The 15,473-nt window shown below is 35.3% G+C and overlaps 1 protein-coding gene across 8 annotated transcripts in view; it reads left to right on the forward strand.

Moving 5' to 3' along the window:
• Positions 1-15,473, forward strand: part of CCDC7 (coiled-coil domain containing 7) — a 289,089-nt gene that overhangs the window by 12,530 nt on the left and 261,086 nt on the right. For 7 of the 8 annotated variants that reach the window (XM_024765653.1, XM_024765643.1, XM_024765603.1 and 4 more), the window contains 3 exons: positions 11,585-11,605; positions 11,924-11,956; positions 13,483-13,646. In XM_024765653.1, coding sequence (XP_024621421.1) covers positions 11,585-11,605; positions 11,924-11,956; positions 13,483-13,646 — 218 coding nt within the window. Of the gene's footprint in view, positions 1-11,584; positions 11,606-11,923; positions 11,957-13,482; positions 13,647-15,473 lie in introns of those variants that run through there. The other variant, XM_024765633.1, reaches the window with a different exon arrangement.

Raw genomic sequence — 15,473 nt, forward strand, 5'->3', positions numbered from 1 at the left:
GCCCATGTACCAAAAAAAAAAAAAAAAAAAAAAAAAAAATTTAGATATCATTCACATATAACCCTGTATTAGTTTTAGGTGTACATATGTATCTATCTTTATGACAGTGCAGCACTGTCTTAATTACTTTTGCTGTAGGGTATCTTGAAATCAGGAAGGTTGAGGCCTATGACTTCGTTTTGATTTTTTAAGATTGTTTTGGCAATTTGGGGGCCCTTGATATTCCATATGAATGATAGTATTTTTTCTATTTCTGCAGAAAATGCCATTGGGATTTTGATAGGGATTGCACTGGCTATTATGTACATTTTAGCAGTAGTAAGTCTTCCAATCCATGACCATGGGGTGTCTTTCCATCTATTTGTATCTTGTTTAATTTCTTTTAGCAATGTTTTATAGTTCCCTCTGTTAAAATCTTTCATCTCCGTGGTTTATTTTATTCCTAAATATTTTTATGTTTTTTGATGCTATAGTAAATTGGATTATTTTCTTAATTTTCTTTTTGGATTGGTCATTGTTAACATATACGAATGCAACTGACTTTTTTTCCCCAACATCTTTATTGGAGTATAATTGCTTTACAGTGTTTTAGTTTCTGCTGTATAACAAAGTGAATCAGCTATATGTGTACATATATCCCCATATCCCCTCCCTCTTGCATCTCCCTCCCACCCTCTCATACCGCTCTAGGTGGTCACAAAGCACTGAGCTGATCTCCCTGTGCAATGCGGCTGCTTCCCACTAGCTATCTATTTTACATTTGGTAGTGTATGTATGTCAGTGCTACTCTCTCACTTCGTCCCAGCTTACTCTTCCCCATCCCCGTGTTTTCAAGTCCATTCTATACCTCTGCATCTTTATTCCTGTTCTGCCCCTAAGTTCATCAGAACCATTTTTGTTTTTTTAGACTCCATATATATGTGTTAGCATACGGTATTTGTTTTTCTCTCTCTGACTTATTTCACTTTGTATGAGAGACTCTAGGTTCATCCACCTCACTACAAATAACTCAATTTCGTTTCTTTTTATGGCTAAGTAATATTCCATTGTATATATGTGCCACATCTTCTTTATCCATTCATCTGTTGATGGACACTTAGGTTGCTTCCATGTCCTGGCTCTATTGTAAATAGTGCTGCAATGAACATTCTGGTGCATGGCTCTCTCTTTTTTTTTTTTTTTTTTTTACTGTAGTGGCTGTATCAATTTACATTTGCACTAACAGTGCAAGAGGGTTCCCTTTTCTCCACAGCCTCTCCAGCATTTATTGTTTGTAGATTTTTTTGATGATGGCCATTATGACTGGTGTGAAGTGATACCTCATTGTAGTTTTGATTTGCGTTTCTCTAATGATTAGTGATGTTGAGCATCCTTTCATGTGTTTGTTGGCAATTTGTATATCTTCTTTGGAGAAATGTCTATTTAGATCTTCTATCCTTTTTGTATTGGGTTGCTTTTTTTTAGATATTGAACTGCATGAGCTGGTTGTATATTTTGGAGATTAATCCTTTGTCAGTTCCTTCATTTGCAAATATTTTCTTCCACACTGAGGGTTTTCTTTTCACCTTGTTGGTGGTTTCCTTTGCTGTGCAAAAGCTTTGTAAGTTTCATTAGGTCCCATTTGTTTATTTTTGTTTTTATTTCCATTTCTCTAGGAGGTGGGTCAAAAAGGATCTTGCTGTGATGTATGTCAAAGATTGTTCTTCCTATGTTTTCCTCTAAGAGTTTTATAGTGTCTGGCCTTACATTTAGGTCTTTAGTCCATTTGGAGTTTATTTTAATGTATGGTGTTAGGGAGTGTTCTAATTTCATTCTTTTACATGTAGCTGTCCTGTTTTCCCAGCACCACATATTGAAGGGGCTGTCTTTCTCCATTGTATATTCTTGCTTCCTTTATCAAAATTAAGGTGACCATAAGTGCATGGGTTTACCTCTGGGTTTTCTATCCTGTTCCGTTGATCTATATTTCTGTTTTTGTGCCAGTACCATATTGTCTTGATTACTGTAGCATTGTAGTATAGTCTGAAGTCTGGAAGCCTGATTCCTCCATCTCCGTTTTTCTTTCTCAGGATTGCTTTGGCTATCCGGAGTCTTTTGTGTTTCCATACAAATTGTGAAATTTTTTGTTCTTGTTCTGTGAAAAATGCCATTGGCAGTTTGTTTGGGATTGCTGTGAATATGTAGATCGCTTTTGGTAGTAGAGTCATTTTCACAATGTTGATTCTTCCATTCCAAGAACATGGTATATCTCTCCATTTGTTTGTACCACCTTTAATTTCTTTCATCAGTGTCTTATAGTTTTCTGCATACAGGTCTTTTGTCTCCTTAGGTAGGTTTATTCCTAGGCATTTTATTCTTTTTGTTGCAGTGGTAAGTGGGACTGTTTCCTTAATTTCTATTTCAGATTTTTCATCGTTCGTGTATAGGAATGCAAGAGATTTCTGTGCATTAATTTTGTATTCTGCCACTTTACCAAATTCATTGATTAGCTTTAGTAGTTTTCTGGTAGCATCTTTAGGATTCTCTATGTGTAGTATGTCATCCACAAACAGTGACAGCTTTACTTCTTCTTTTCCAATTTGGATTCCTTTTATTTCTTTTTCTTCTCTGATTGCTGTGGCTAAAACTTCCAAAACTATATTGAATAAGAGTGGTGAGAGTGGGCAACCTTGTCTTGTTCCTGATTTTAGAGGAAATGGTTTCAGATTTTCAACATTGAGAATGATGTTGGCTGTGGGTTTGTCATATATGGCCTTTATTATGTTGAGTTAAGTTCCCTCTATGCCTAGTTTCTGGAGAGTTTTTATAAATAGATGTTGAATTTTGTCAAAAGCTTTTTCTGCATCTACTGAGATTATCATATGGTTTTTATCCTTCAATTTGTTAATATGGTGTATCACATTGATTGATTTGCATATATTGAAGAATCCTTGCATTTCTTTATCAAGTGGATAAACCCCATTTGATCATGGTGTATGATCCTTTTAATGTGCTGTTGGATTCTGTTTGCTAATATTTTGTTGAGGATTTCTGCATCCATGTTCATCAGTGATATTGGCCTGTAGTTTTCTTTTTTTGTAACATCTTTTTCTGGTTTTGGTATCAGGGTGATGGTGGCCTCATAGAATGAGTTTGGGAGTGTTACTCCCTTGGCTATATTTTGGAAGAGTTTAAGAAGGATAGGTGTTACCTCTTCTCTAAATGTTTGATAGTATTTGCCTGTGAATCCATCGGTCCTTGGCTTTTGCTTGTTGGAAGATGTTAAATCACAGTTTTCAATTTCAGTGCTTGTGATTGGTCTGTTTATATTTTCTATTTCTTCCTGGTTCAGTCTCAGAAGGTTGTGCTTTTCTAAGAATTTGTCCATTTCTTCCAGGTTGTCCATTTTATTGGCATTGAGTTGCTTGCAGTAATCTCTCATGGTCCTTTGTATTTCTGCAGTGTCAGTCATTATTTCTCCTTTTTCATTTCTAATTGTGTTGATTTGAGACTTTTCCTTTTTTTTCTTGATGAGTCTGGCTAGTGGTTTATCAATTTCGTTTATCTTCTCAAAGAACCAGCTTTTAGTTTTATTGATCTTTGCTGATCTTTCCTTTATTTCTTTTTTATTTACTTCTGTTCTGATCTTTATGATTTCTTTCATTCTGCTAACTTTGGAGTTTTTTTTGTTCTTCTTTAATTGATTTAGGTGGTTTATTTGAGATTTTTCTTGTTTCTTGAGGTAGGATTGTATTGCTATAAACTTTCCTCTTAGAACTGCTTTTGCTATATACCATAGGTTTTGGGTCATCGTGTTTTCATTGTCATTTGTTTGTAGGTATTTTTTTATTTCCTCTTTAATTTATTCAGTCATCTCTTGGTTATTTAGTAGTGTATTGTTTAGCCTCCATGTGTTTGTGTTTTTTTACAGTGTTTTTCCTGTAATTGATATCTAGTCTCATAACGTTGTGGTCAGAACAGATACTTGATACTATTTCAGTTTTCTTAAATTTACCAAGGCTTGATTTGTGACCCAACATATGATCTATCCTGGAGAATGTTCCATGAGCACTTGAGAAGAAAGTGTATTCTGTTGTTTTTGGATGGAATGTCCTATAAATATCAATGAAGTCCATCTCGTTTAATGTATCATTTAAAGCTTGTGTTTCCTTATTTATTTTCATTTTGGATGATCTGTCCATTCGTGAAAGTGGGGAGTTAAAGTCCCCTCCTATGATTGTGTTACTGTCGATTCCCCTTTTATGGCTGTTAGTATTTGCCTTATGTATTGAGGTGCTCCTGTGTGCATAAATATTTACAATTGTTATTCTTGGATTGATCCCTTGATCATTATTTTGTGTCCTTCTTTGACTCTTGTAGTAGTCTTTATTTTAAAGTCTGTTTTGTCTGATATGAGAATTGCTACTCCAGCTTTCTTTTGATTTCCTTTTGCGTGGAATATCTTTTTCCATCCCCTCATTTTCAGTCTGTATGTGTCCGTAGGTCTGAAGTGGGTCTCTTGTAGACAGCATATATATGGGTCTTGTTTTTGTATCCATTCAACGAGCGTGTGTCTTTTGCTTGGAGCATTTAATCCATTCATGTTTAAGGTAGTTATCGATATGTATGTTCCTCTTACCATTTTCTTAATTGTTTTGGGTTTGTTTATGTAGGTCCTTTTCTTCTCTTGTGTTTCCCACTTAGAGAAGTTCCTTTAGCGTTTGTTGTAGAGCTGGTTTGGTGGTGCTGAATTCTCTTAGCTTTTGCTTGTCTGTATACCTTTGATTTCTCCATCGAATCTGAATGAGATCCTTGATGGGTAGAGTAATCTTGGTTGTAGGTTCTTCCTTTTCATCACTTTAAATATGTCATGCCACTCCCTTCTGGCTTGTAGAGTTTCTGCTGAGAAATCAGCTCTTACCCTGTGGGAGTTCCCTTGTTTGTTATTTTTCCCTTGCTGCTTTCAATAATTTTTCTTTGTCTTTAATTTTTTGCAATTTGATTACTATACATCTTGGTGTGTTTCTCCTTGGGTTTATCCTGTATGGTACTCTCTGCTTTTTCTGGATTTGGGTGGCTGTTTCCCTTCCCATGTTAGGGAAGTTTTTGACTATAATCTCTTCAAATATTTTCTCGGGTCCTTTCTCTCTTTCTTCTCCTTCTGGGACCCCTTTAATGTGAATATTGTTGTGTTTAATGTTGTCCCAGATGTCCCTTAGGCTGTCTTCATTTCTTTTTATTCTTTTTTCTGTTCTGCAGCAGTGAATTCCACCATTCTGTCTACCAGGTCACTTGTCCGTTCTTCTGCCTCAGTTATTCTGCTGTTGATTCCTTCTAGTGTATTTTTCGTTTCAGTTATTGTATTGTTCATCTCTGTTTGTTCTTTAATTCTTCTAGGTAAATATTTCTTGCATCTTCTCGATCTTTGCTTCCATTCTTTTTCCGAGTTCCTGGGTCATCTTCAGTATCATTTTTCTGAATTCGTTTTCTGGAAAGTTGCCTATCTCCACTTCATTTAGTTGTCTTTTCTGGGGTTTTGTCTTGTTTCTTCATCTGGTACATAGCCCTCTGTCTTTTAATCTTGTCTGTCTTTCTGTGAATGTGGTTTTTGTTCCACAGGCTGCAGGATTATTGTTCTTGCTTCTGATGTCTGCCCTCTGGTGGATGAGGCTATCTAAGAGGCTTGTGTAAGTTTCCTGATGGGAGGGACTGGTGGTGGGTAAAGCTGGCTGTTGCTCTGGTGGGAAGATCTCAGTAAAACTTTAATCTGCTTGTCTGCTGATGGGTGGGGCTGTGTTCCTTCCCTGTTGGTTGTTTGGCCTGAGGTGACCCAACAGGGGAGCCTACCCAGGCTCTTTGGTGCAGCTAATGGTAGACTCTGGGAGGGCTCACGCCAAGGAGTACTTCCCAGAACTTCTGCTGCCAGTGTCATTGTCCTCACGGTGAGACACAGCCACGCTCCGCCTCTGCAGGCAACCCTTCAACACTAGCCAGGTAGGTCTGGTTCAGTCTCCTGTGGCATCACTGCTCCTTCCCCTGTGTCCCGATGCACACGCTACTTTGTGTGTGCTGTCCAAGAGTAGAGTTTCTGTTTCCCCAAGTCCTGTCGAAGTCTTGTAATCAAATCCCACTAGCCTTCAAAGTGTAATTCTCTAGGAACACCTGCTCTCATTGCCAGATGCCCAGGTTGGGAAGTTTGATGTGGGACTTGGAACCTTCACTCCAGTGGGTGGACTTCTGTGGTATAAATGTTCTCCAGTCTGTGAGTCACCCACCCAGCAGTTATGGGATTTGATTTTACTGTGATTGGGCCCCTCCTACCATCTCACTGTGACTTCTCCTTTGTCTCTGGATGTGGGGTATTTTTTTTGGTGTCTTCCTGTCGATGATTGTTCTGCAGTTAGTTGTGATTCCCAGAGATCTCACAAGCGGGAGTGATAGCCCGTCCTTCTACTCCGCCATCTTGAACGCAGCCTCTCCTTTAGCTCTTGAGCATGTTTAAGGCGGTAGATTTAAAGTTTTTGTCTACTAAGTCCAATATGTGAGTTTCCTCAGGGACAATGTTTGTTTATTTTTCCAAGGAATTAGTCGTACTTTCTTGTTCTTGTGAATGCTTCATAAGTTTTGTTGAAAACTAGACATTTTTAATTTTATAACTCTGGATATCAGATTTTCCTCTCCTCAAATTTTATTCTTATTTCTTGCTGTGAGTATTGATTGTTTAGTGATTTTCCTAAACTATTATTTTATAAAATAGATTTTATTTTAAGAGCAGTTTTATGTTCTCAGCAAAGCTGTGCGGATAGTACGGAGAATTCCCATATACCCCTTTTTCCCACTTGCACAGCCTCCCCTACTATCAACATTGTGCACCAGAGTGATATCTTTTTTATGAATTATGAACCTATATTGACAGCATTATCACCCAAAGTTCATAGTTTACATAAGGTTTCCTCTTGGTGTTGTACATTCTGTGGGTTTTAACTAATGTATGATGACATGCATCCACAATGATGCTATCATACAGAATAGTTTCACTGCCCTAAAAATCCTCTCTGCTCCACTTATGCATCCTTTCCTGCCCCCTAAAAATCCTGGAAGCTTCTGATTTTTATGTTTCCATAGTTTTCCTTTTTTACCATGTTGTATAGTTGGAATTATACAGTTTGGAGTGTTTTTGGATTGGCTTATTTCACTTAGTAGTAAGGATTTAAGATTCCTATATGTCTTTTCATGGATTGATAGCTCATTTGTTTTTAGTGCAGAATAATCCATTGTCTTGTGCCACAGGTTGTTTATCTATTTACCTACTGAAAGGCAGCATGCTTCCTTCCAAGTTTTAGCAATTACAAATAAAGATGCTATAAACATCTGTGTGCAGGTTTTTTTATGTCTATAAGTTTTCAATTCATTTGGGTAAACACCAAGTAGTAAGTGTATGTTTAATTACTAAAAAAATCCCTCAAAACTTGGCCCCATCCCCAGAATTTTTAACTCTCAAGCTTGTCCATGCTGAGCCTGCAGCGATTCATCATTTACACTTTAGGTTTTTGTACCCCAGTACTGTGGAAGTTTGTGCTCACAGATTTCTGCTCCAGTAATTTGTGATCTTCTGTATTGCCTGTCTCTCTAATTTTGGAGGCCATGGTTTTTGCTCTGTGACTTTAGTACTGTGATAGATTTAAGAAGATTTGTTGATTTTTAATTTGTTCAGCTTTTTACTTGTTGTTAGGACAATGTGGTGGATCTAGTCTCCTTACATGCCAAATTGGAAAATAGAAATCTAAACTATTTATTTTTCAAGTCTGTAGTTTTTGTTGTGTTTCTTCTCTCAGGTTTCTGTTCCTATAGATGTGGTCAACTAGTGGGTTTGACAAGAGATTTCCTTAAGTGCCTGGAGCCACAAAAACATAAAGAAAAGGAGGAAAAAAATATTCTCCTGGCACTTGAAGACTGGCTCTGTTTTGAGGCACTTCTTTAAAACTTAGCCAGGCTGTTTACAGAACTGCCTTAGCCTTAATTTTCTACTTGTGTGGAGCTAAAGACGAGGCAGAGGTGAAAGTTCAGTGTCTACTACGATATTTTCTGAGCATGAGTCCTGCCCTGGGCAAGTGTGTAGCTTACTAGATTCCCCCTAATATATGGGAATTTCAAAATCCTTATTTTTCCAAAATAACTCTCTCCAGTTTTTACTTCTAGGCTTTGACATGTATATCGTTTGCCTCAGCTATAATCATTTTCTCCAGGGAGCAGTGGCTTGTTTAACTACCTTTCAGTTTTTTTGAGGAATACTCTCCACTTCGCTGGTTTTCTGCCCTGAGAGAGTTCTGAGATGAAACAAAGGTAAAAGCTACAAGTCCGTCAAGCAACCTCTAGACAGGACAAAATAGAAAAACACAATTCCTCTTTTTTCCTCCAGAACTGTAATATATACCCACACCAGGAATGGAGGCTGCTGTCTTTAAGACTGCCAGTGCTCTGGGGAAGTGGGTGGGGCAAGGCTAAGTTTAAATGCCGCAAAGGTCTCCTAGCATGTTTAACCTGCATTTTTCTTGATCCATCACTATTTGGCTCCTGTAGAGCCTTCACTGTTTCCCAGAGTTTTCACAAAGTTGATTGTAACAGTTTTTGCTCACTTTTTCTTCAGTGTTTTCTGTGAAGGATAGGCCCTTGGAACTCCCTACAGCCATTTTTGCTGTCGTCACTCCCTAATTCCCCAAATAGGTTTATCTTTCTGGTGGAAATTTGCAACTGACTGTGAATTTTATATAGAAGTTAAATGGACCAAGAATAACCAAGTGAGTTCTGAAGACAAAGAACAGGTGAGAGGACTTGCCCTAGCAGATATCAAGACTTGTTAGAAAGCTATATTAATTATGGTTGTGTGCTTTTGGTACAAGGTTAGATAGACCAATGGAATTGAATAAAGGCTCAGAAACAGACCCTTTTATATATGGAAAATTTTATTAATGATAGAGAAGTAGTAGCATAATAAATGGCCCTGGAACAGTGGTTATTTATAAGATAAAAATAGTTTATTCTTTATAGTATATACAAAGATCATTTTCTGATGGACTAAAGACCTAATAAAAAATCAAAAGCAATAACATATTTAGAAACAGATATAGGAGACTGTCGTTATGACCTGGAGCAAGGAACAATTACAGAAGAATATATAAGTCATAAAGAGAAAGATTGCTAAATTCAACTATATTAAAACCTCTATTGTGTAAAAAATTCATAAAGAGAAGTGCAGGAGAAGTTTCAAATAGCGGAAAATACTTAGATCACATATATCAGACAGAGGAAATCCAGAGTATATAGATAACATTTACCTGTCAGTAAGTATAAGGTAAATCAATACAAGATGCTCAAAGGAGATAAAAAAGGTGTTTGCAAAGGAGGAAATACAAGTAGCCCATAAAAATATCAAGATGTATTCTACCCTTTTAGTAATTTTTAGTATCCAGGGAATGTGATTATGGATGTTAACATCATAAAAAAGTAAAATGTTGACTTTTAAACAAGGTTTTATAAAATTCTTCCATTGAGTGCATATTTCCTTCCAGTACTGACCAACATTGCTCTACCTTTTCCCACACAGTACTCTTCAAAAATATTCTTATACTTACTTCATATTTCTCCCATTTATCTGTACTTCAGTTTGCCTTCTGCCCCCAATGTCCACTGAACTAGCCATCTGAAGATAGTAATGACTCCCCTAGTGTTAAATCAAGTGTGCATCTTTCTTGACACCTCAGCAGATTTGACATTGTTGACCATTTTGTTCTTGAAGTGCCTTTCCCTTGGCTTCTGTGGCACCCTGTGTCTATCTGGTATGTCAGTTTCATATTACTATTATTTTCCTTTTTTTTTTTTAAACATTATGCTATCTATCTTCTCTTTAGGAAGCTTTTTATAACAGCTACGTTAAATGCCAGCCCCATTAACAATTTTGTAGAGTGGGGTATTTCCTTGTTACTTTGCTTATAGCTTTTTCTTGTGTTCACTTTTCTGAGATTAACTTATTGTTTTGCTAGGTTAGAATGTGTGGTAAAATAGTTTCTAAATCTCTGAATTCTTGAAAATAGTTGCATTTTGGCTTCACATTTAAATGATAATATCTTTAAAATTAGAATGGAGGTTTAATATTTCCCCCAAGAACTTTATAGACGTTGCTCCATAGTATCATATAATTTTTTTTCTGTTTAGTGTTATGTGTCTAATGTTGGTTTTCCTCACTTCTGGGCAATTTTCATATTCCACTTATTTTTATCAATAATGTCCTACATTCAGCAGTACCAGTAATAATTGATGATGTGTTATTGATGGTTCAGTATTTAAGAAAGCCACTGTTCTCTAGGCTTTAAGTGGTTTAAGTAATTGTAGAACCCTGACTGCAATGAGTGGATGAATTGATACATACAAGGGATTCCCATTACGTTCCCAGACAGGAAAGGAGATTTTGAGAACCTTGGAATCTCTCCACATAGTGGAAAGAATGACTTTATTGCAAGGTAGTATGCCTTATTGGCATAAATCCTTATACAGCTGAAAATATTTTCCTTCAGACGTGGACATTAATTTGCTGTGGTATGTTTTCTTGAGGGTCTCAGCCCTTTTTGCTTAGACTTATGCTTTCTTATTACTTAGTGCAGTGATTCTTAAACTTTAGCATGCAAAGGAATCAACTGGAGGGATAGATAGTTTAAATACAAATTACTGGTCCTACTTCCAGAGCTTTGGAGTCAGTAGGCTGGGGTGGGGCCTAGTAATCTGCATTACTAACAAATATGGTTGTTTAGGTGATGCTGATGCTTTTGGTTGTGGTGTCACAGTTTTTGAACTGTTGATCTAGAGTTAGTGTCAAAGAAGAGAAATTTAGACTAGCCTGATTTTTTTCAGTTAAGCAACTTTTCTTCTGCCTGAATGCATGTAATACAATTTTTCTTTAATAATGTAATTCAAAACTTTTATTTGGTTGTAATAGAGTGGGTTTGGTTGTTTTTTGTGGCAAATGTAATCAGGTTAGCATTACATTTAGTAAATGGTAAATATTGGTAGTTCGGACCGTGTGATAGGTTTTGTATATTCATTTTCTCTCATAATCTCCCAAACCAGTTCTTTGCATTTTCCATTTAAAAAATCAAGTAGTAGTGTAATATTTTATATCTTGATTCTTAGACCTTTTAGCATAGCAAAGTTATATTGAAGAAATAGTGTTCATAAGATAATGCTTTTCATTATTGTACTCTCAGCTCTATGAAAAAAATAATGCTCTTCTGAGAACTTAAATTTTATTTCTTACCTATATTAAGAAAATATATGAAATCATATATGTGAATTATTTTGGGTTTTTTAATGTAGATCTGTAACAATGGAAGATTCTTTTTCTTTTCTAGAACTAAGATGTCTATGCAAGATGTACTAAAAACTCTGTAAATATAAAAATATTGTGATTGGATTATAGATTTATAGTTATATTTTAGAAACTTGTGTATTTTGGTGATTGAAAATTTCAAGAGACTTGAATTAAATATTTTATTATATCATACATTGTGAGGAATTTTATTTTTAAATGTTTTCATTAAAACTTTATTTTCAGATTTTGGAATCTCTTTTTAAGGTATGTTCAATATATTGCCTACTAAAATTTAATACAGAAATACATATAAGTGAAAAAGAGTTTTCTAAGTTTTGAGGAAGTAAAAATAACTCCCAAACTTGCTGCTATATATATTTAAAAATTTTACGTTTCAGTTACATGTTGCCTTAGCCCCATTCTGAACCCTAAGATAAAATGATGTTTGGTGTAGGACTAATATTTGATACACACACACACACACACACACACACACACACACATACACACATACTCATTTATTTCACTGCAGAAATTGACTTGTCAATATTGTTTCCTTTCTGTTCCTTCTTTTATTTAAAGTGGTTTCAGCGACAGGTCAATCAGATGGAAGAGGTAAGTGTAGCATTTCTTGTTAATTAAGTTAATATTTTGTCTCATTTGAAAACCAGTTTGAGGTATAAGTTAAAAATTTTTAATAACCATTGGTTATAATCTTTTGATTTAGGTAAAGAAGGAATAAATGGGTAGACTAAAATGTTTCTTAGTGATTTATATACAATACTTATGCATGTATGTGGTCTACTCTGAATTTGACCAATTCTTTCTCCTAAAATTGAAAAATGGAAAATTAATTATTATTCTTTCCATAATTTACACAAAATAGTAAATAAGTGGCAAGACAAAACTTATCAACTTAAATATTTCTCCTGTATTTAAAAAGTCATGCATAATATGCTTATTCATGAAATTATATATTTGTTTTCTTTAATGTTATTTTAATGAGTTTTTTATACTTTTATGTTCACGTGCTTTGCCACCAGTATGAGAAATACTGGTCTCTATCCTTATTTTGGAAAAGATTTTATGTATGCTGTTAATACAGCAGAATGATTTCCAGGATAGCCTTAGGGAATTAGAGAATTATTCTAGTTCTACCTTGGCTATGTTTGTGGTTTAGTCCTTAAAGTTCTGGGAGAAGCTGCCTGTGGGGAATGTGCCATGCCAGGGACCTTGCCAGGAAACCATCCATAGGGGTGGTGCTATTGAAATTTGCTGGAGGTGAGTACTACTAGTTACACTGGGTACTGCCCTAGGATTAAGCAGAGAGAGATGACAGAACTTGGAAGAAAAGCTTCTTCCTCCTCTAGTGTCTAGGGCCCTCTGCTGACAAAAGTTAACATCATGCTGCCTGTCAAGATAGAAATGTTCCACTACTATAAACAGGACAGTGAAGAATGGATTTTAGATGAGAGGCAATAAATTGATAATTGTAGCGATTGCTATGTCACTTTTTAGGTTCAGTTTATGATTGATGTCCTCTTATTAGGGATCTTGCCTTTGTCCATAGAGTATTCATACAACTTCAGCTTCCCTTCCACCTGTTCTGCATCCCACAGTCTCAGACTTCCAGTACATTACCCAGTACTTACTTCCTGCTGTTATATCTTAATCCCATTCAGGTAACCATTACTAAAGTGAAGTCTCTGTTTTAAATTCCCAATGTTAGAATTTCTATTTGCTATGTCCTAAGACTATGGCTTGACTACTTTTCTTTTTTCAGCTCTTCCTCCCATCATAAGGATTAGAGTTCTCTTTTAAATATTTTGAATTGCCTTTAACTGATCCTGTTATAATTGTTATTTAACTTGCTTAAAATTCTTATATATTAAAATAATAAACAGAAGATTGAATTTGAGCTCTGACATGTAAAAGCCAACACTTAGCTATAATTCTGTTGCTAGGCAATTGCTCATATAATTTCACTAATATTGTGAAATATTAGTATGTGATTATAGCTATAGATAGATAAGAATAATACAATATTGATTTATATATGATAAATGAAATGATGAAATTTCTTTGAGGTATGGGAGAAAAATGAGTATTTCCTAAGTAACTGGCTAATTTTATTATTTTAGATAAGTAAAGATCAAACTTTTCCAGCAGAGTTTCCAGCACCTGATAAAACAGTCAGTGTAAGCATTGCACAAATAGTAAAGCAGGTGCACAAACTTGAAGAACTGAAAAATCGCCTTAAAGAAAGGTCTAAATTCACCTTCAAAGACATGTCATCTAAACCCAAGTAAGTAAAATGTAAGAGTTAAAAGAATTAAACAGTAAGAGTGGGTATATAATTAGTAATGAATGGAAGATAATGGTTCAGATTTTATACTATACATAGAGCTTCTAAATCAAATCAGAAGATCTAGCCAGCTTGTTCCTGTTTGAAATTTTTAATAGTTTGAAATGGGACTAGGCACTTGTGGCTATGAAAATTAAAGTTCAATTAAATTTAATTAAAAAACCAATTCTTTAGTCACACTAGCCACATTTCAAGTGCCTGGTAGCCACATGTGCCTATTGTTTGAAAGTTCTATTGGACACTGCTGGCTTTGAAATATCTGGCTTATAAACTCTTCTCTCAGTTTGATTAGGTAGCTTCCTTAATATATTTAAGGTGTAGTGAAATAGTTCATTGTTCAAGAACACCGTCATTAAAAATTGCACAGGGACAGGGATATGTTCCAAAGATTAAATTTGTACTTTTTAGTTGAGAAAATCCTTTTTTTGGTAGGTGGGAGGAAGATTCAGATGAATGATTACAAGAATACTTCCATTATCTGTTGACACTCATGTTTGATATTTGAGGTTTATCTGTCTTGAAATTAAATAGATGAATAAATCATCATCATAGAATATCTTCAGTGATTTTTTTGCACCTCCATAGTTATTTTTTCTTGTGGTGAGAACTCTTCAGATCTACTCTTTCAGCAAATTTCAGGTATACAGTACAATGGTATTATGAACAGTAAACACCATGCTAATGTTCTAAACATTAGATCTTTAGAACTTATTCAACTTATAACTGGAAGTTTGTACTTTTTGACCAACATCACATTTCCCCAATCCCCCTTAGCCCCTGGCAACCACCATTTCTGCTTTCTGGTTCTAAGAATATATATATATATATGTCTATCTCATTTTGTTTATCCATTCATCTATTGATGGTTACTTTCATATCCTGGTTATTGTAAATAATGCTGCAATGAACATATGAACATTGGGGAGAATATATATTTTTGAATTAGTTTTTTTGTTTTCTCTGGAAAAATACCCAGAAGTGGAATTACTAGATCATATGGCAGTACTATTTTTAATTTTTTGAGGAACCTCCATACTGTTTTCCATAGTGGCTACATCAGTTTGCATTTCTATCAACAGTGCATGAAGGTTCCCTTTTCTGCACATCTTGCCCACAGTTATTTTTTTGGTCTTTTGGATGGTAACCTTTCTGACAGTTGGGAGGTGACTTCTCACTGTGGTTTTTGATTTGCATTTCCCTGATGATTAGCAGTGTTGAGCCTCTTTTCATGTGCCTGTTGGACATCTGCATGTCTTCTTTGAAAGAGTATTTATTCAGGTCCTCTGCCCATTTTTAACTGAATTGTTTTTTTGCTATTGTATGAGTTCTTTGTATATTTTGAATTTTAGCCTCTTACTAGATATATCATTTGTGAATGTCTTATCCCATTCATTAGGTTGCCTTTTTGTTTTGTTTTGCAAAGCTTTTTTTTTTTTTAGTTTGATATAATTCCACACGTTTATTTTTGCTCTTGTTGCCTTTGTCTGGGGACAGAGATCCAAAAAAATATTACTAAGACCACTGTCAAAGAGTTTACTGCCTGTGTTTCTTCTAGCATTTTTATGGTTTCAGGGTTTATATTTAAGTCTTTAATCCATTTTGAGTTTATTTTTGTATGTGGTGTAAGAAAGAGGTCTAGTTTCATTCTTTTTCATGTAGCTGTCCAGTTTTTCCAACACCATTTATTGAAGAGACTATCTCTTCCCTATTGTATATTCTTGCATCCTTTGTTGTAGAAAATTGACCATATAAGCATGGGTTCATTTC

This window comes from Neophocaena asiaeorientalis, unplaced genomic scaffold (assembly GCF_003031525.2).
Source record: "Neophocaena asiaeorientalis asiaeorientalis breed wild unplaced genomic scaffold, Neophocaena_asiaeorientalis_V1.1 scaffold217, whole genome shotgun sequence".
Lineage (NCBI taxonomy): Eukaryota > Metazoa > Chordata > Mammalia > Artiodactyla > Phocoenidae > Neophocaena > Neophocaena asiaeorientalis.